A 19,951-nucleotide genomic window follows, 5' to 3' on the forward strand; every position below is an offset into this window, starting at 1 on the left:
ATTCATTAAGAGCATTGGTCCAAATTCGAACTCCATATTTCTGTAAAAATCATCAAAATAAGAGGAAATAACATATTTCACAAGATAAAGCAATTTAAGCACAAAACAATCATCCAACACTCAATTTCCTATAAAATTTACATCATAAGAACACTAAAAACAATGGAAACATGAGTGTTATCACTGGCTGACCCGAAGACGGCTCACAGTCACCTCTGTGTACACAACCCCGCTTGTGGCAGGATCCGAATTCGTCTCATCAGTAGAGGGTAACATACAAACTCAACATCAAAATTTGGCAAGTCAAACAATTCTTAAACATCATTTATCTCAATCATTTGATAAACTCATAAATATCATCATCAATCATTTTAGAAAGCTCATACAATAAACGTATACTCAAAATATTGCTCACATGTTGTCCTTCGCTTAAGCGCAGCTAGGAAAATAGGTGACTTACTTCTTCTTCTCGCTCGGTCTTCATAAATCATCAACATCATCACGAAGGTTCATGTGATAAAACAAACCTTAGTTAGAACTCATTACTAAAATCCAATCTCATCTCAACAATAACTTCTCACTCAACGTCTATTTACCTAATAAAACTAAATCCCTAGGCATACTCGACTTCTAAGGATTCACACGTCTTACTCTCAATTTAACTCTCAACTCGGACCATACTCATAGCAAACAAGCACATAGGCATGCACAATCACATAAGCATACAACTTCACATATAAACATATCACAAACAAGCAAACATAAGTTTGACTCGGAGACCAGAGCAGAGAAATGCTCGGTGGTCAGGGTGGAAAAACTCAGCAGAGCAGAGCAGACTAGCTCGGCAGAGCAGAGAAGAAATACTCGCCAAAGTAAAGGAATAAAATTTACGTCAGGGCAGAGAATTGAACTCTTAGTCATAGCAGAGGAATGACGAACTCTCTGTCTCTAGAGGAATGGCGAACTCTCTGTCGCCAGAGGAATGGCGAACTCTCTGTCGCCAGAGGAACGACTTATCGGGTCAAGGCAGAGAAATGGAAAGCCAGTGAAATCAACATCTCAGAGGAATCACTCGTCAAAGAAATCAATCGTCAGAGGAATAAAACATCAGAGGAATCGATCGTCAGAGGAATCACGAACTCTCTGTCATACCAGAGAAATGAAGAACTCTCTGGCATGTCAGTGGAGAAGTGAATTCGCTGGTCATGGCAGCGGATAAAAGAATTCTCTGGCATGCCAGTGGGGAAAAGACTTCTTTGGCATACCAGCGGGGAAACGAACTCTCTGGCGTACTAGCGGGGAAACGAACCCATCTGGCATACCAGCGGAATCACAACTCGGTAGAGCAGAACAAGATTCAAGGCAGAACAGTGCGGACAAAAGCAAACTCGAAAACTCATCAACTTTTTATTCCCAAAATCATCAAACACTCTCAAACATCAAAAATACTATCACGCAACATCTTAGCCAACTCAAGACTCATTTAAACTCTACATTCATCAAACATCACGTTAGTCCTTTCATATAATCATGCTCCTCATCAAATCATCATTCAAAACACAACCTCAAGGATTTTCCCCAATTTCTTACATCAAACTAAATTTCGTAAAAACTCATATCTCAAGACTAAGTTTTGCAAAACACCTTAGTCACTTCAAATCATCACATATAACATATTTCTCACCCAAATTTTAGAAAAGAATCAGAAAGATTTTTAAAGGGCATGAACCCTAATTTTCGAAAATGACGAAAAAGGTGGAGCGGGAGTTTCTCATGATTCAATCATCCTTCTATACACATATATCACATAATAAAGTCTAGATCCAAAAGATTTAAACACTTACTCAAGCGGTTTCAAGAAAAAGGAAATCTTCTCTCTATTCTTCAAGCATCAAACTCCACTAATCTTCTTGAATCAAGAGTAGAAAGTGTTTAAGGACTAGATTTAGTGGAGGATTTCACCATCGATACATCTTTAAAAGCTTGAGCTTGGTCTCCAATGGATGAGAGAAAGAATGGCGTGAGGGGGAGAGAAGAAGTTGAAGGGCCGAAAATGATGAGAATGACGGAAAGAGAGAGAAACTCTTTGGTTTTAATCAAGAATCTTACCCCTTTAAGATAAGAAGCATTAAATGCACAAATAGTACCTTGTCTCCCCTCTTAGCAACATGTCTAATCCGCCTAATCCCACATGTGAGAAAGAGATTTAAAATAATGAGTTTGAGTGTAGGAATGTGTGGTGGAAATTAAATCATGTACTACCACAATTACACAATTATAAGTGCACACATATCAGATAAATCACACAACGTCAAACAAATAGCTCACAAGGCTAACACATTAAAACGGATCATCACTCGTCATTAATCTTATCGTCACTCTAGCTTAATCCTCTTTATAGTGACTCTCAATCACTACCTCGACTCTATCTCTCGTCCTTCATCTCATCTAGAAAAAAATCAATCAACATCTTTATCTTAATTCTAACATCATTCTCAAAGCTATGAACATCTCAATTTTACTCATATTACCATCCATCGATAACTCAAGGGTTCTCTCCCTCTCTTCCTCGACTCTATGTCAAACTCATTATTCCTATTTTCTTAATAGGACAGTCAATCTCTGATAACTCGGTATCCGGTAATTTCTATTCCCGATCGTCAGAAGTAAAGTAAAATCTCAACTCAATTCAATCAGCATCTCTAACTCGACTCGTTTCTCAATTCTCATCACTCTAACTCCATCATTGGTTTGTCTACTCATAACTCTATTTAATAGAAAACGTGTCTTATCTGGTCATAAAAAAAAACATTCTCGCATCTCGACATCTTAGTATTCTCAATATTGTTAAAACACTATCTCCCAACATAAGGAAAAGTACTGGGTGTTACAGGCAATCCACATGCCACTCTTGCGCGGGATTAGGGCTCCCCTGATCGAAGCAGGCATTACCGTACCAGATGGATTACCGGTAGCAGGGGATTCAAGTACCCCTAGCACAAGTTCTGAGGCTAAGGTGTCAAAACCAGATCCTCAAGAAAAAGATGTTGCTAAGGCTTCACCGTCCGAACCAACATGTCAACCCTCCACCTCCGGGGAAAAAGAGGGAGAGATCAGCCTTAGGCCGGTGATGGGAAAATCTAAGGTTGATACTAATTTTGTTGAAATGTCTCCTTCCTGGCAGCTGTACTAGAGCAGATGGGAGAAACTCAACACAAGGAAAGGCATTAACCCGGGAAACTACCAGGTTGATATCGGAGGAAAATATCTGAGGGTATGGATGACCACTGGCACCCATCACAGGATGTTAAGGAATGGTATGAGTTTGGAGCTCTGGCTTCAGTTTATACCATATCTCCAGCATTCACCAAAATTAAGGGTCTACCAAAATGGATCCAAGAGACGGTGTATGATGCTTGGGCAAACAATGAGTCCCTCAAACGAGGGGATGTTTTAGAGCTATACTTCTTCAGTGTAGCACCAGAACCAGCAGGGAAGGGGAATCACGAAGCTTTCCATTTCATAAAGTTTCGAAGACCCGACAACTAGGCCTTGAACTGAATCAAGGCCCCTGATTATCAGTCCTCAATCGTCGCCACATACAAAGAGGATCAAATCTCCACCAGACGAGCATGGGGATTGTGGGTCTGTCTTACAGAGATGGACAAAGTCAAGTGCAGATTTAAGTTCCTCCAGAATTCAAGTCTGGGATCGTTCCTGTTAAACACTATGACGGGAACCACCACCAAATTAGCTGAGAAGGCCTTTGAAGAAAAAGGCAAACGTTCTGGCAAAATAAGATCGCGGGGAGCAAGGAGACTCGTCGCAAGTTCTGCAATATGGCTTACTTGGGTCATTGGAACGAGCATATCTGCGCGGAATGCCCAACATAGAAGGAACCGGAGTTCGAAAAGGGTTTTCTCCCGAAACCTGATCGAAGGAGATTGATTTATGCTTAATTGTGCTAAATTTTAGGGTTTATATGAGCTTTATTTTAAGAGAATCTTCTGGAAATTGGTGCGATTTATGGCTTGTTTGATGCTTCGCAGGAGATTTAGGTTTTTTAGATGGAAGAATACAATTTTGGAGATTTCGGGGCTAAAGAGGGTGTTTTTAGCATAACTCTGTAGCCAGAGCAGAGCAGCATAGCTCTGTCGCCAAAGCCCGCGCTCCAGACCAGACCAGAGAAGTCACCCGAAGCCCCGCGTCAGAGAAACCAATCTCCAGAGCAGTGAAATGCAAGCCAGAGCAGCGAAGTCAATCTCCAGAGCAGCGAAATGAGAAGCCAGAGAAATGCGCCAGTGCCAGAGCAGCGAAATGAGAAGCCAGAGAAATCAAAAGCCAGAGCAGAGAAATCAAGAAGCTAGAGAAATCAACATATCAGTGCAGAGGAATCACTAGTCAGAGGAATCACCCGTTCCCCTGGCGATAGCCATTTCTCTGGCAAGGTCCGTTTCTCTGATGACAGCCGTTCCTCTGGCGAGAGCCGCGATTTCCGCCAGAGTGGAGATTACTTGCTGAGTACGCCAGCTGGAAGTTGCCTTATCTTGCACGATTTTATTGCCTTTAGAGTTCTACTTTGCATGGCAACTTCCATAGTGATCAAGAATGATTTGAAATCTATAAATAGGGCTTAGTTTTCGTCTTTCAAAAAGAATTCCTTGCCCTAATTTTTGTCTTTGCTGGAGATCATCTTTCCCTTGGCAGCCGCAAACTTTAGACTTAGACTTATTAGTTTACTTTGATTACGTTCATCCTTTTGCTTCAGTTTTTAGTGCAGACGATTTCTCTTTTCGTTCCAGAGTGGTTATTATATTTTCTTTGCAATTTAATTTATTCTCTTGTTCTATGTTTACTTTTATTTCTTTGCTTGTTCTTAATTTAAGCATGAGTAGCTAAACTTTTAATTCGGCGAGAATAATGAAACTCTAATTTAATGATCTGTGAGACCTAATTGGTTTAAAATTGATTCCTATTGATTCCGATTAATTCCTAGGTTCAATGATAATTCTGATTTTATTTAAGCCTGATCAACTTAGGTATAATTGGATTATAGTCAATTAGCACCTCCAATCCGTAATTGTTGGAATAGGGCTGATTAGTGTTAAAACTTCCATGTTCGTAGTAGGAATTAATTGGTATATTAATTATTACTAGCGTATCTAGGATGATTGATATAAATGGGGTTCCTTCACCTTAATGCTATTAGAATATTAAATCTAAGACTGGCGTATCCAGCTAGGTTATATTTTAATAAGGGAAATAGACAAGACTAGCGTATCTAGCTGTCTATCGACATAGTAAGTAGGAATTGGGGTATGTCAATGCGTATCACGGTATCCTATAACTCGTTGGTTAATAGGGATTAATTGATTATTGAGTCGAGGATCAGAGATTAAATTAGTGTGGATTTATTTGAGCCGAATTACCTTTCTATTGATTTATTTCAAGAGTTATTTCAATTTGATTTGTTGCATTCTTAGGGGGGTGTATTCGTTGTGGAATTTGATGGATTTCTATAGATTTTAAAAGTCTGGGTGTATTCGTTCAAGACTTTTAAAAGTCTGCAGAAATCTGGGTGTATTCGTTTAAGACTTTTAAAAGTTCATATAAATCTAGGTGTATTCGTTCAAGACTTTTTAAAATCCATACAAATCTAGGTGTATTCGTTATTCTATTGACTTAAAATCTGGAATGACTTTCATGGATTTCATCCAAAAAATACACATGACGAAATCCGGCCAAGAACTACGAGAATTGAAATCCATGAAGTTTTAAGTGAGCGCTGAGTTCCAGCACCCGCGGCCAAGAAGTCAGCGAGCGTTGGAACTCAGCAATCGTTCAATCAAACTTAAGAGTTTTAGATTAAAGACTACTTTTATGTACGTTAGTATACATGCAAACCCAGACCGTCACCGGCGGTGCGTGCGACGGCAGTACGCAGCGTGTACGAGGCCAGGTGGTAACCGGCGGTGTACGTGGTGGCAGTGATCGACGGTGGTCCTTGCAAAGGCGGATAAGGGACAACGATTTGAGCCATGTGGTGAGAGAACCGATAGATTCCCCCTTTCTTCCCTTTTCTGCTCTAGATCCGAGTTTTCTCGATGAACCCCAGCCGGCGACGCGTGCGGCGGCGGCGTGCCGTACGCTGCCTGAGTGGTGGAATTCCATGTGACCAGCTGTGAAGGCCAAGTGAAGCTGTGAATGATTTTGGGATTTCCCTTCCTCCTGTTCTTTTAGATAGAGAGACATATATAAATTTTTCAGAAACCCAAATAAAATTCAGATAAATAAAGCTTTGAAGTCTGGGCTGTTATTTTCGAAATTATGAGAATGAAACAACATATTTTTTTTCGTGAATGAGGAGCTAGAAATTGCCTAAATTTTTCCCACTTTGCGATGAACATTCATTTTTTAGCAAATTCCCCAACAAACATATTGAAGGATCCCCTGATATGGAATTCTACCTTCAAAATTGAAAGATTCATCATACCTTTTGTTTTGAGGAAATCGAGAGAGAATCACATGCTAATTATAAACCCCCAATCCCTATAACTATGAATCGGAGCAGAAAAACCATTCATCGGAATCTGGAAAAACAAAAATCATAAACCCCCAACAGATAACTATTTTTTTTTTTTGAAATGATTATGGGTAAATCCCAGCGGTCGCTGGAATTGCTAATAATTATGGGTAAATCCCAGCGGTCGCTGGGTTTCTAGTGCTTGCTGGAACTCAGCGGTCGCTGGGTCTTTTCTAGCGGGCGCTGGTTCTCCGTGGGCCTTGGTTTCATGGAATTCAATTCCAAAATTATCCTGTAAAGTCTTCAAAAATCAGTGAAAATCGGGGTGAAATCCAACCACGAATTCTTTGAAAGTCGTCTGGAATCTATGTGAATTCGATGAAATTTAAATTCCATGGACTTTTTAAAGTCTATGGAAATCCACAACGAATACACCCCCCATAGTTTTAATTAATTCTTCTCAAAATTAAGGCGTAGTGGCATCACCGTTTTTTTTATAGATTTAGGGATTTGAATGATTTTTAACTGCTCTCTGTGGGATTGACCCTACTTACCATTATGCTAATTTATTTTGGTAATTCCGCAGGAATTATTTAGTGGTTGGCGACGTCCACCAAATTGGCGCCGTTGCCGGGGAGCGGTGTTAATTGAATTCTTTTCCCTTTTGATCTATTTTTCTTTTTTGTTTTATCTTTTTGGTTTATGAGCAGATCTTCTCGGCCGAATCTTCTATTCGATTGCGAAATCGAGAAAACTACAAAGAGATTGAGAAAGGAGGCTAAGGCGAGGAAGTTGCTGGAACTGCTGGATTCGCAACTTGACCTGTCCGCCAACACGGAACGGTTCATTGAGGCGAAACCTAGTGCTGCCGTTGCTGACGAGACTCTGTTTGCCCAAACAGACCGTGAATCAGAGGCAGAAACTGATTGTGAGGAGGAAGTTAAGTCAAATTCCGACGAGAGCACCGGAGACGACATGGCTGACGATCCTAGACTGTGTGACCTCTCCAGTCACGAGGCTGATGACCCACCCGCCCCAATTCGTATGCCGACAGCTGCTACCGGTATTGAGATTAAGCTTGGACTGCTTAATGTTCTCCCGAAGTACTATGGCAAGAAGGGAGAAGATCCGTACAATTTCTTGAGCGAATTCATAAAAATTTGCAAGGTCCAGAAACGCCCAACTGGAGTTACAAAGGAGCACTTTAGATTGGCGGCTTTCCCCTTCACTATGACAGCAGAGGCGAACTCTTGGTTCGCGAGTCTCCCACCTTATTCTATCACTACATGGGCGGAGATGAAAATGCTATTTCTGGAGCATTTTTTCCCTCCCACCAAGACGAACGCGTTAAAGAAGAAGATAAGTGGTGCAAAACAGGAGTATGATGAGTCCTTAAGTGCTTATTGGACTAGGTTCAGGAGATTGGTGGACAGCTGTCCAAACCACAAATTCTCCGAAGGAGACCTTCTGCAGTACTTCTATCAGGGGATGACAATAGACACTAAGAACTTGGTGAATTCAGCGAGTGGAGGAGGATTTTCCCAAAACACGGTGAGTGAAGCAAAAAGGTTAATTCAACACTTAGTGGAAGCCACGAGGGAGTACGTGAGGAGCCGCGCGTCCAACTGCTTAAGAAAGCTGCTCAAGCTAGTTCATCGGATTTTGAGGATAAATTCGAAGCAAGGATGGGGAAATTGGAGAGAATGTTGAGCACTGTGGTGGAGAAGGTCGCAATAGCTGGACAACCATCAGAGAAGCCATGTGGAGCATGTGGTAATCCAAGCCACACCAGCCTGCAATGCACAGGAGATGTGGAAGAATATCAAGCCCAAGCGAATTCTTCCCATAATTTTTACAGCTGCGACGCGCCACTGCCCCCTTTGCCCAAACGGGACCAGTACTCAAACAATCACAATGCGCCATGGAGAAACCATCCCAATTTTCGTTGGAGATATCCGGAGCAGAGGCAACAATAGCAGCCACCAGCGATGCAACCGCCGCAGCAGCAAAACTACCGTCCTCCACATCATTGGACGGGGTATCAAGCTCCCCAAGCTCAGCAACATCCTCCCGAGAAGCAAGGCAAATCACTTGAGGAGATGATGGCGGATTTGATAGGCAACCAACAATTTTTGCAAGGTAATGTTCAACAGCTTCAACAATCTCAAGCCGAGCAGAAGGTGAAAATCGAGGGACTATCTCATCAGATGTCTCAACTCGCCATATCCATGAATCAACTTAAAGGACATAATGGAGCCTTACCATCTCAAGTTCATGTGAATCCCAAGGAGAATGTCAACAAGATCACATTGAGGAGCGGTACAGAGTTGAACGGACCAATACCCAAGAACTCTCAAGATGGACCGCAGGCGGATTCTGGAGTCGAATTTCGTGTGGAGGAATTCGAGAGTTCTGTTGGCACAAAGGATTCAGTCATTCAACAGGTCAAACAGCCCGGTTTGGCCAAACAGAACAAGTGCACCAGAGCAAAGACGCGCTGCAGAGAAATGGATTCCCGCCAGAGGAATCAACAGTCAGAGGAATCGCCAGAGGAATCAACAGTCAGAGCAGAGACGCGCTGCAGAGAAATAGATTCCCGCTCTGGCGACCTTATCTTCTCTGCAGTGAACAGAGGTTCGACAGTTGAGCAGAAGGGAAAGGGAGCAGCACTTGAGTCCACCGAGGAGGAGCAAACCAAGGTCTCTAAACCTTCGAGCCTACCTGATCCTAAGGTTGCAATATCAGTTCCCTTCCCAGGACAATTGGCGAAGAAAAAGCCGGAGGAGGAGCTCATCGATTTTGTGAAGATCTTCGGCAAACTTGAAGTGAATCTTCCCTTCCTTCAAGCATTGAAAATTCCTCCATTTGGGAAGTTTGTGAAGGACTTCATAGCAGGAAAGTCCAAGGCAACTGGAAAGATTGTGATGGGAGAAAATATTTCAGCAGCAATCAAGAAGGAATTACCGGCTAAGTGCAAGGATCCAGGTATGTTTTCTCTTTCTATTTACATTGGTGATACTAGGATCGAGCATGCTATGTGTGACTTAGGAGCGTCTATCAATGTTATGCCTCTTACTGTTTATAATAGTTTGTCGGGAATAGAGTTGGTGGACACCAGAGTGGTCATTCAGTTAGCCTATAGGTCATGTGTGCATCCCGAGGGTTTACTTGAGAATGTTCTTGTGAGTGTAAATAACTTTGTTTATCCTGCTGATTTCTATGTGGTGAGGATGAGTGGAGTGCAAACCAAGGGGTCATCGGGAGTCCTTTTAGGTCGCCCGTTCCAAAGGACTGCAAAATCAATCATAGATGTTAGCAATGGCACGATTTGTCTAGACTATCATGGGGAAAAATATACTTTTAGTATTGATGAAGCCATGAAAACTCCCAATGATGCTGAGAATGCTTATTCTATTGATATGATTAACCCTCTCGTCCAAGAATTTCTTGAGACTGAATTCACGCAGGATAAGTTGGAGTTAGCTATGATGAAGAGCTGGACAGATATTGATGCCCAAGGGATGGACGATGCAGCGATTAAGGAGGCTATCATGTCACTTCATGCTCAACCGGAATTGGTCAGTTCGGGAAGCCAGTTTAGTTTGCCCAAACAGACGCCGTCAGACAGACCGCTGAGATCCGATGAGAAGCCACTGGAGTTAGAGCTCAAGCCCCTTCCTGCAAACTTGAAGTATGTCTACCTAGGGGAGTCTGAAACTCTCCCAGTGATCATCAGCAGCGAGCTCACCGCTACTCAGGAGGAGCAGTTGATTGCCGTGCTCAGACGGCACAAGAAAGCCATAGGGTGGACTTTGGCAGACATCACCGGTATAAGTCCCGATGTGTGCCAGCATTACATTCTCTTGGAGGTGGATGCTAAGCCTGTTCGAGATCCACAAAGGAAGTTGAACCCGAATATGAGGGAGATTGTGCTTAAGGAAGTTCTAAAGCTTCTCGCTTTAGGAATTATTTATCCTATCTCTGACAGCAAGTGGGTGAGCCCGATTCACATGGTTCCGAAGAAGTCTGGATTGCAAGTGGTTGAAAATGAGAAGAACGAGTTGGTGCCGATGCGTCTTGTTACTGGATGGCGCATGTGTATCGATTACCGGAAGCTGAACGCTGCTACTCGCAAGGATCATTTACCGCTTCCATTTATTGATCAGATGTTGGAGCGCTTAGCTGGACAAGCATTAGACTGTTTCTTGGATGGTTATAGTGGGTATTTTTAGATTTATGTCAACCAAGAGGATCAAGAGAAGACTACTTTCACGTGCCCATTTGGAACCTTCGCATGCAAAAGAATGCCGTTTGGATTGTGCAATGCGCCCGACACTTTTCAACGATGCATGATGAGCATCTTCTCTGACTTGATCGAAAAGTGCATAGAAATCTTCATGGATGATTTCACAGTTTATGGGACATCATTTGAGGGCTGCCTCCACAATTTGGACAAGGTTTTGACTCGTTGTGTGGAGAAAAATCTGATCTTAAACTTTGAAAAGTGTCACTTTATGGTGAATGAGGGTATTGTTCTAGGCCATGTTGTCTCAGAAAAGGGAATTCAAGTCGACAAGGCCAAGGTGGAGTTGATAGCCAAGCTGCCATACCCGAGGGACGTTAAGAAGATCAGAGGTTTTCTCGGACACGCTAGATTTTACAGGAGGTTCATCAAAGATTTTGCAAAGATCGCGCAACCGTTGGCCCGTCTGCTGCAGAACGATGTTCCGTTTGCCCTAACAGATGAGTGCAAGCAGGCGTTTGACTTGTTGAAAACCAAGTTGACGACGGCCCCGATCATGCAACCGCCTGACTGGAAGCTCCCCTTTGAGCTTATGTGTGATGCTAGTGACCATGCCGTAGGCGCGGTTCTGGGATAGAAACTGGGGAAGGAGAGCCACGTGATATATTATGCCTCAAAGACGTTGAATCCAGCCCAATGCAATTATGCAACAACCGAGAAGGAGATGTTAGCAATTATTTTTGCTTTTGAAAAATTCCGCTCATATCTTTTGGGAGCAAAAATAATTGTTTACACGGACCATGCCGCATGATTTATGCTTAATTGTGCTAAATTTTGGGGTTTATATAAGCTTTATTTTAAGAGAATCTTCTGGAAATTGGTGCGTTTTATGGCTTGTTTGATGCTTCGCAGGAGGATTAGGTTTTTAGATGGAAGAATATAATTTTGGAGATTTCGGGGCTAAAAAGGGTGTTTTTAGCATAACTCTGTAGCCAGACCAGAGAAGTCAGCCGAAGACCCGCGTCAGAGAAACCAATCTCCAGAGCAGCGAAATCACCAGCCAGAGCAGTGGAACCAATCGCCAGAGGAGCAGAGAAATCAGAGGAATCGAAGCGCCAGAGGAATCACCAGTCAGAGAAGTCGCTAGTCAGAGGAATCGAGAAGCCAGAGCAGAGGAATCACCTATTCCTCTGCCGAGAAGCGTCAGCATCAGAGAAGTAAAGTCCAGCGCTCAATAGTCAGAGAAGCCAGAGAAATCGCCGTTACTCTGGCGATAGCAGAGAATTCACCGTTCCTCTGGCGAACCATTTCTCTGGCGAGGTCAGGGAAATCATCCATTCCTCTAGCGAGAGCTGCGAAGTTGGCGAGAGTAGGAGTGTTTTCCAGAAGCGTGCATCCAGCTGGAAGTTGCCTTATTTTGCACGATTCTATTGCCTTTAGAATTCTTCTTTGCATGGCAACTTCTGTGGTGATCCTTAAGAATTTGAAGTCTATAAATAGGGCCATACTTTTCATTGTAATAATCAATCTTTTGCCCTAGTTTTAGACGCCACCTTGCGATTTGTTGGCATCAAAAGCTTAGGAATTTCATTGCTTTCTTAGTTCAAGGTTTTTAGTATTCTAAGTTAGATTTTAATTTCGTTTTTAGTTTAGTTCTTGGATTGTGATCGAGTGACACGATTATACGTTCAAGACAGTTACGGTATTTCGTATTTAAATTCAATTTACTTTCGTTTAATCATGTTTACGTTTTTCGTTTATGCTTTCTTTTCAATTATGCAATTTAAATTATGCACTTTAGTTTCACGCCTAGATTAGAAATCTCTAAATTTACAAGTCTTTAATTTCTTAAGTTAGGTTTAATTCGAGTTGTTTAAATTATTGCCTAGGTTAAGTTTAAGTTCAATTTACGTTTAAGTTTAAGTTACGTTTTTAAATCAAAACCTTTACTGCTTTCTTTTATTGCTTTTTCTTACGATACTACTAAAAGCCCTTAAAGACTTTCCTTGAGAGATGACACTGGGTCAACTTACCATCGCTAGGATGTCCTTGTTCTATTGCAAGTCAACTTAGAGGTGTTTCTAGTTGAGTCAAATTTTGGCGCCGTTGCCGGGGAAAGTTTTAGGCGTTTTAGTTGTGTCGTTTTTACTTGCTTTATTTAATTTCTGTTTTTAAGTTTCTTCCACTCGGTGCGTTTAATCCGTTTGTTCAGTGTTGTGCATGCAGGGACGCCGTAGTCTTAAAGGCAAATTGGTGTCTCCTTTGCATAGTACGAGCGAAGGGATTTTCAGGAAGAATAGCTGCAAGGGAGTGATCGGGAACGACAGAGCAGATGGTTCAAACTCCAGTTCTGACGGAGAAACACGTGACAAAACTGAAGATTTCTTCTCTGACTCTGAACCTGAAGTTCCAGAGCAGACTGTAGAAGAGGAAGAAGCCAGCTCTGCCAAGTCCTACTCTGATTCTGAACTACCCGAGCAGAGCGCAGGAGAGGAGGAACTAGATTCGCCAGCCAGCTCTGACTCGGAGCCTTCAGAGCAGCCAACGAGAGAGGACGCCAGCTCTGCCGATACAGAGCACACGACAGCCACGACAAAACACACTAAAGAGGAAGAGGCCAGCTCCGCCAATTTTTGCACCAAGCAGAATTTAAACAAGGAAAAGAAGGAGATGGCCCAGAACACGGAATATATGGGAGACTTCACCAGGCCGGTAATTGGAGATACCAACACATCGGCAATCGTGCTCCCCACTGCTGTGAGAAACTACAATCTCAAACCCAACGACTCGAATTTGCTGCCGGTGTTCCACGGGATGCCAAGCGAGGATGCTCTGCAATTCATCCGAGACTTTTGCACACAAGTGCAAACGATTCCTCTGCTTAGCCTCACGGAGGACCAACTCAAGCTCAAGTGTTTCCCCTATGCACTTAAAGACCGGGCCAGGACGTGGATGCTCTCTCTGCTGCCCAACTCTATCACTACGTGGGGAGATGCTTGTGAAAAATTCATGCTGAAATACTACCCAAGCCACAAAACACAGAAGCTGAGAACAAAAATAATGGAGTTCACCCAAGGAGCGGATGAGCTTTTGCATGAAGCTTGGGAGAGATATGAAGAACTCCTCCGTCAATGCCCTCAACATCAATTCACGAATGTTATGTTGATGCAGTTCTTCTACGATGGGTTAGTGCAAACTGCCCAATTTATGGTGGACAGCACGGCAGGAGGAAACATAGCTCGGAAGACTGCGGCAGATCTGAAAGAGATTTTCAAGACCTTGGCCGAAAGCTCCCAACAGAAGTCAGTCCGTGGACGGAGAGTGGAGGCTAGTGCCGTGACAAATCAGTTCGAGATGCAGCAACAATTGGCTTCGATCATGCGAGAAGTTCAACAGCTCAAGATGGAAAAGATGGAAAATTCTCCAGTTCAGAGCTCAGCGCCGCCGATGACAACTCAACCGAATCCAGCTCTGCCAATGTCAACTCCGCAGAACCCAGCCATACAGTATGTTGAGCCGTGTGGTATCTGTGGAGATTTCAGCCATGGAGCTAATGAGTGCCATAGAATGGGAGAGTTTACCCCGGAAGGACAAGCTGAGGTCTATGCAGCACAAGGATTCCAAACCTACAATCAAGTGCAGAACAGACCATATGGCCAGAGCATGAATCAAGGTCCACAAAATATCGTTGGAGGATGGAGGAGTCAGCCGAATGGAGGATGGGGAAATCAAAATTTTGGGGGGAATCAATTCCGTCGACCACCCCAGATGGGCTATCAACAACAACAGTATTTCCCACCACCGCAGGGGCCTTCTCAACCATACAAACCACAATACCAACAACAGCAATCCATTCCGCAACAAAATACGCCGTCGATTCCACCACAAAAATCCACGCTCGAAGAAACACTGCAAGCCTTTATGGAGATGAACAAATAAAGTATAGAGTCTCAAGCTTCTACGATCAAAAGGCTCGAGACTACGGTTGGACAACTTTCCGGTGCCTTGAATCAAATCCAACAACAACAGCAACCCGGGAAGTTTCATGGTCAACCTGCTCAGACGCATCAAGCTCTTGCTGTAACTGTTCTTCGCAGTGGTAAGATGGTGGATAACAAAGTGGAGGTTCCTAATTTGACCAGTGCAGAGCAGCCGAACTCTACCTTGACCAGCGCAGAGCAGCCGAGATCTGCTTTCACCAGCGCAGAGCAGCCAAGCTCTACTGTGACCAGAGCAGAGCTACCGAGTTCTGTCCAGCCTAGACCAGAGTTGCCGAGCTTAGCGCTGACCAGCCCGACTGATGGAGAGACGGCAGACAAGCAAAAGGAAGGAGAGAAGGAAAAGGAGGTCAAGCTCCACAAAGCTACTGCACCATATCGACCACCGATTCATTTTCCGAACAGATTGAGAAACAAGAAGCAGGACCGTCAGTTTGAAGAATTCTACAACATGTTGGCCAAGGTAAATGTGAATTTGCCTCTTCTTGATGTGATCCGAAATGTGCCTGCATATGTGAAATTCTTCAAGGAATTGGCATCCAACAAAAGAAGGTTCGGTGACAATGAGAAGGCGTTGGTCTCCGAAGTTGCAAACGCAATCATGCAGCAATCTTTGCCACCCAAGCAACGCGATCCAGGTAGTTTTGTGATTAATATTACTTCGGGAAATGGTAAGGAAGCCACGGGTATGTTGGATCTGGGGGCTGGGATTAACTTGATGCCTTACTCTATTTATCAACAATTAGAGTTAGGTAATTTAAAATCTACTCGCATGTGCCTCCAACTTGCTGATAGGTCCGTCAGGTATCCCCGTGGTATAGTAGAAGATATCCTAGTTAGAGTCGGGGGTCTGATAGTGCCCGTTGATTTTGTCGTACTGGAGATTGGGGATGTGCACGAGAATGGTAGAGATCATACTTTGCTATTAGGAAGGCCCTTTATGGCGACCACTAACACGTTGATTGATGTAAAAAATGGAACTATTAAAATGTCAGTGTTGGGGGAGTCGGTGTCTTTCTCAGTGCATGAAAATCGGGCTATGCCTTCGGACAACCTTATGAATGAATGCTCATATATAGATGCTATTAATGGCTTGGTTGAGAAGGTATTTTTACAGGAGCAGGAATGCGAGGAAGTTTGCGCTGGATCAGCAGACATGGAAGAACTAGCGCGGGAAGCTGAAGAGTTCGGCGCTGCTCTGACGCGAGAGCTTCGCTGCTCTGACTTCAGCCCTGGCAGCGCTGACCTGCCCAGCAATCCTGCACTGCCCAAACCTGCATTGCCCAGCTTAGAGGAGGAACAGGTGGGGGCAAAGAAACCAGCACTCGAATTGAAGGAACTCCCAACCAATCTCAAGTATGTCTTTTTAGAAGACGGAAATGAGAAGCCAGTCATCATCTCGTCTACTCTGACTCTAGAGCAAGAAGAGGCACTGCTCGAGGTGTTGAAGAGAAACAAAGCAGCGCTGGGATGGAGCATAGGTGACATACGTGGCATTAGTCCAGCCACATGCATGCACAAGATCAACCTAGAAGAAGGAGCTACACCCAAGCGAGATGCCCAACGACGCTTGAACCCTATGCTGATGGAGGTTGTGCGCAAGGAAATCCTTAAGCTTCTTGCCGAAGGGATTATCTATTCAGTTACCGATAGTGAATGGGTGAGCCCGGTGCATGTCGTGCCAAAGAAAGGAGGAATGACGGTTGTGCGCAATGACAAGATGGAGTTGGTACCGACGCGCCCTACCACGGGATGGCGGATGTGCGTCGACTACAGGAAACTCAATGCCGTCACCAAAAAGGATCACTTTCCTCTTCCTTTTGTTGATCAAATGTTAGACCGTTTAGCAGGACATGATTTTTATTGTTTTCTAGATGGTTTGTCAGGATACTACCAAATCGCAATCGCACCGGAAGATCAAGTCAAGACTGCATTCACTACGCCTTTTGGGACATTTGCATGGAAGAGGATGCCGTTCGGATTGTGCAATGCGCCCGGGACGTTTCAACGATGCATGATGTCCATATTCTCTGATATGATTGGTAAATGCGTGGAGGTTTTTATGGATGATTTTTTGGTTTTTGGGCAGTCTTTTCATAATTGTTTAACTAAGATTGATGTTGTGTTGAAAAGGTGTATTGAAAGTGGCCTAACTTTGAGTTGGGAAAAGAGTCATTTCATGGTTACTCGTGGGATTGTCTTGGGTCATGTGGTGTCTAAGCATGGACTAGAGGTCGACAGAGCTAAGGTGGAGGTAATCCAAAAGTTGCCACCCCCTATTGATGTCAAAGGGATTAGGAGTTTCTTAGGTCACGCCGGTTTTTATCGACGTTTCATTAAAGATTTCTCTAAAATTAGCCAACCTCTATGCAAACTACTAGCTCAGGATGTTCCTTTTAATTTCGATGACTCTTGCATGCATGCCTTTGAAACATTGAAACTTAAGTTGAGCTCTGCCCCGGTTGTAATTGCGCCTGATTGGTCATTGCCCTTTGAGATCATGTGTGATGCGTCTAACTCTGCTGTAGGAGCGGTGCTCGGTCAGCGTGTAGATAGGATGTTACGTGTGATTTACTATGCTAGTTTGACTTTGAATAGCGCTCAAGTAAATTTCGAGCATACATCATTGGGTCTAAGGTCATTGTCCATAGTGACCATGCTGCACTTCGATACTTGATGACTAAACCTCAGGCTAAAGCTCGTCTCATCCGTTGGGTCTTACTGTTACAAGAGTTTGATGTAGAGATCAGGGATAGGAAAGGGAGCGAGAATCACGTAGCTGACCACCTTTCCCGATTGGATAAAAATTTGATAGAATCGAGTCTCAATTGCATCCCTGAATCTTTTCCTTTTGAGCATACATATGCATTAACCCTTGATAAGAGCAGCACTGCCGAGATCCACTCTGCCCATGCCAGAGCAGAGGAGTCGAATACCAAAGCAGAGGAGTCGGTACCAGAGCAGAGGAGCCGACATCTCCAGCGCAGAATCGAAGCCGGCTCTACTTTGACCAGCTCTGCCGAACTCAACGCTGTTCAGAGCAGCCCTGCGAGTGCCGAGCCCTGGTATGCTGATATTGTCAATTACTTAGTTTGTGGTATTCTACGGCCTGAGCTGACATCACAGGAAAGAAAGAGATTTTTAGCTCAATGCAGACACTATTATTGGGAGATTCCTCACCTTTTCAAGCTTGGAAAGGATGATGTCATTCGACGGTGTGTGCCGACAGAGGAGCAACAACAAGTGTTAAAAATGTGCCATGAGGATCATTGTGGTGGACACTTTGGGGGGCAGAAAACAGCACATAAAATTCTTCAATCTGGTTTGTTTTGGCCTTCCATTTTCAAAGATGCACACACCTTCACTCTTGCTTGCGATCGGTGTCAGAGAGTAGGAAATATTGGCCGCAGGAATGAGATGCCCCTCCAAAGCATTTTAATTGTCGAAATTTTCGATGTGTGGGGCATTGATTTCATGGGGCCATTTCCTACTTCGCATGGGTTTCAATATATTTTACTTGCTGTAGATTACGTGTCCAAATGGGTCGAGGCTATCCCCACGCGGACATGTGATGCTAATGTGGTGCTTAAGTTTGTGCAAGAGAACATTCTTTCTAGATTCGGATTTCCTAGAGCTATCATTAGCGATGGAGGCAAGCACTTCTGCAATAAGTTGTTTGCAAAGCTCATGAAGAAGAATGGGATCACGCACAAGGTAGCAACACCATATCATCTACAAACCTCTGGACAAGCCGAGACGAGCAATCGGCAAATCAAGGGGATTTTGGAGAAAACGGTGCAACCCTCACGCAAGGACTGGTCCGCAAAGTTGAATGACGCTCTCTGGGCATACCGAACTGCCTTCAAGGGCGTGCTTGGGATGAGTCCATACCGTCTAGTATACGGCAAGGCTTGCCATCTGCCGGTGGAGATAGAGCACAAAGCTTATTGGGCAATCAAAGCTGCCAACTATGACTTGGACTCTGCCGTGAAGCAGCGCACACTGCAAATGGAGGAGTTAGATGAGCTACGCAACGTGGCGTACGAGAATGCGAGGATCTTCAAGGACAAAGTGAAGCGACTCCATGACTGCCGTATCTGCCATAAGAAGCTTTACCCCGGGATGAAGGAGCTCTTATTCAATTCTCGACTGAAGTTGTTCCCGGGTAAGCTGAAATCTCGATGGAGTGGTCCGTTTTTACTTAAGGAAGTGTTTGAGCATGGTGCCGTTGAGCTATTCAATGAAAACACGAAGGAGAGTTTCAGAGTGAATGGCCATCGAGTGAAACCATACTATGAGCACCAGAGTCAGACTATGGAAGTGGAGTCTCAAGCTCTGCACAACCCTTGTTGAAGTTCAGATCTGAAGTCGGGCTGGAGACTCTAACTCTAGCGCTTGGTGGGAGGCAACCGACCGTTGGTTTGTTTTTCTTTGTTTAGTTTTTGCTTTTCTTTGTTTTTAGTTGGGTGTTTCGTGTCTTTCCTAAGTTTTGGTTGCTTTGCGGATACTATGATGCTTGGTGAGCATGTCTTATTTTCAGCGTTGAAATTCTCATACAGCCGCTAGCGCTGCTGCCACCACCGCTGCACTTTTCCGCACTACACTTCACCACCACTGCCCTTCTCCGCGCTGCTCTGCCAGCGCTGACCTGCTTCAGCGTAGCCACTCTTCAGTCTGCCACAGACAGCGAATTTCCCTCTTCACCACCTCGCACGATGCTTCAGTTTCTCCATGCCGATAATCAGGGACGTTTTCTCAACTCTTCTTATTTCTTTTATGCCCTGAGGGCATGGCATGCTTTAAGTGTGGGGGGTGTCTTATTGTGCTTATGCTTTCAAATTGGGCGAGATTAATCTTTCTATGCTTAGTTTTTAGTCTCGAATCTTGCGAGTTCTTATGAATTTGTAGAAGAGTACATGGTTTTCGATGCGAATTTCGGGTTTGTGAATGAATGGTGGTTATTCTTGTTTTACTCTTGATATATGTTTCTTGTTTGTGCAAAGAATTTGAGTTTTGTTGCAACATGATTGTAAGTTAGTAAAACGTGATTTGTCCGGTAGATGCTAGAAGGAGTGTTGTCATTGTGATTGCCTACGATCGTATCTTAGCTGTGAAATGTGAAAAATGTTGGACGAATTGCCATTGCCAACTTCAAAATTGTCAGCTCTGAAACATCTGGCCTGTTCT

The 19,951-nt window shown here is 43.8% G+C and overlaps 1 protein-coding gene and 1 non-coding gene across 2 annotated transcripts; one reads left to right on the top strand and one right to left on the bottom strand.

The window, feature by feature from the left end:
- Positions 1-13,808: 13,808 nt before the first annotated feature.
- On the bottom strand, positions 13,809-13,915 carry LOC131013723 (small nucleolar RNA R71). The gene has a single exon (XR_009097810.1). It is a non-coding gene; the product is annotated as a small nucleolar RNA R71 (small nucleolar RNA).
- Positions 13,916-18,772: 4,857 nt separating this feature from the next.
- Positions 18,773-19,117, top strand: LOC131008182 (uncharacterized). Its single transcript, XM_057935075.1, has one exon. It carries the CDS (start codon positions 18,773-18,775, stop codon positions 19,115-19,117), a length of 345 nt encoding a protein of 114 aa, XP_057791058.1.
- Positions 19,118-19,951: the final 834 nt, after the last annotated feature.

This window comes from Salvia miltiorrhiza, chromosome 2 (assembly GCF_028751815.1).
Source record: "Salvia miltiorrhiza cultivar Shanhuang (shh) chromosome 2, IMPLAD_Smil_shh, whole genome shotgun sequence".
Classification (NCBI taxonomy): Eukaryota; Viridiplantae; Streptophyta; class Magnoliopsida; order Lamiales; family Lamiaceae; genus Salvia; species Salvia miltiorrhiza.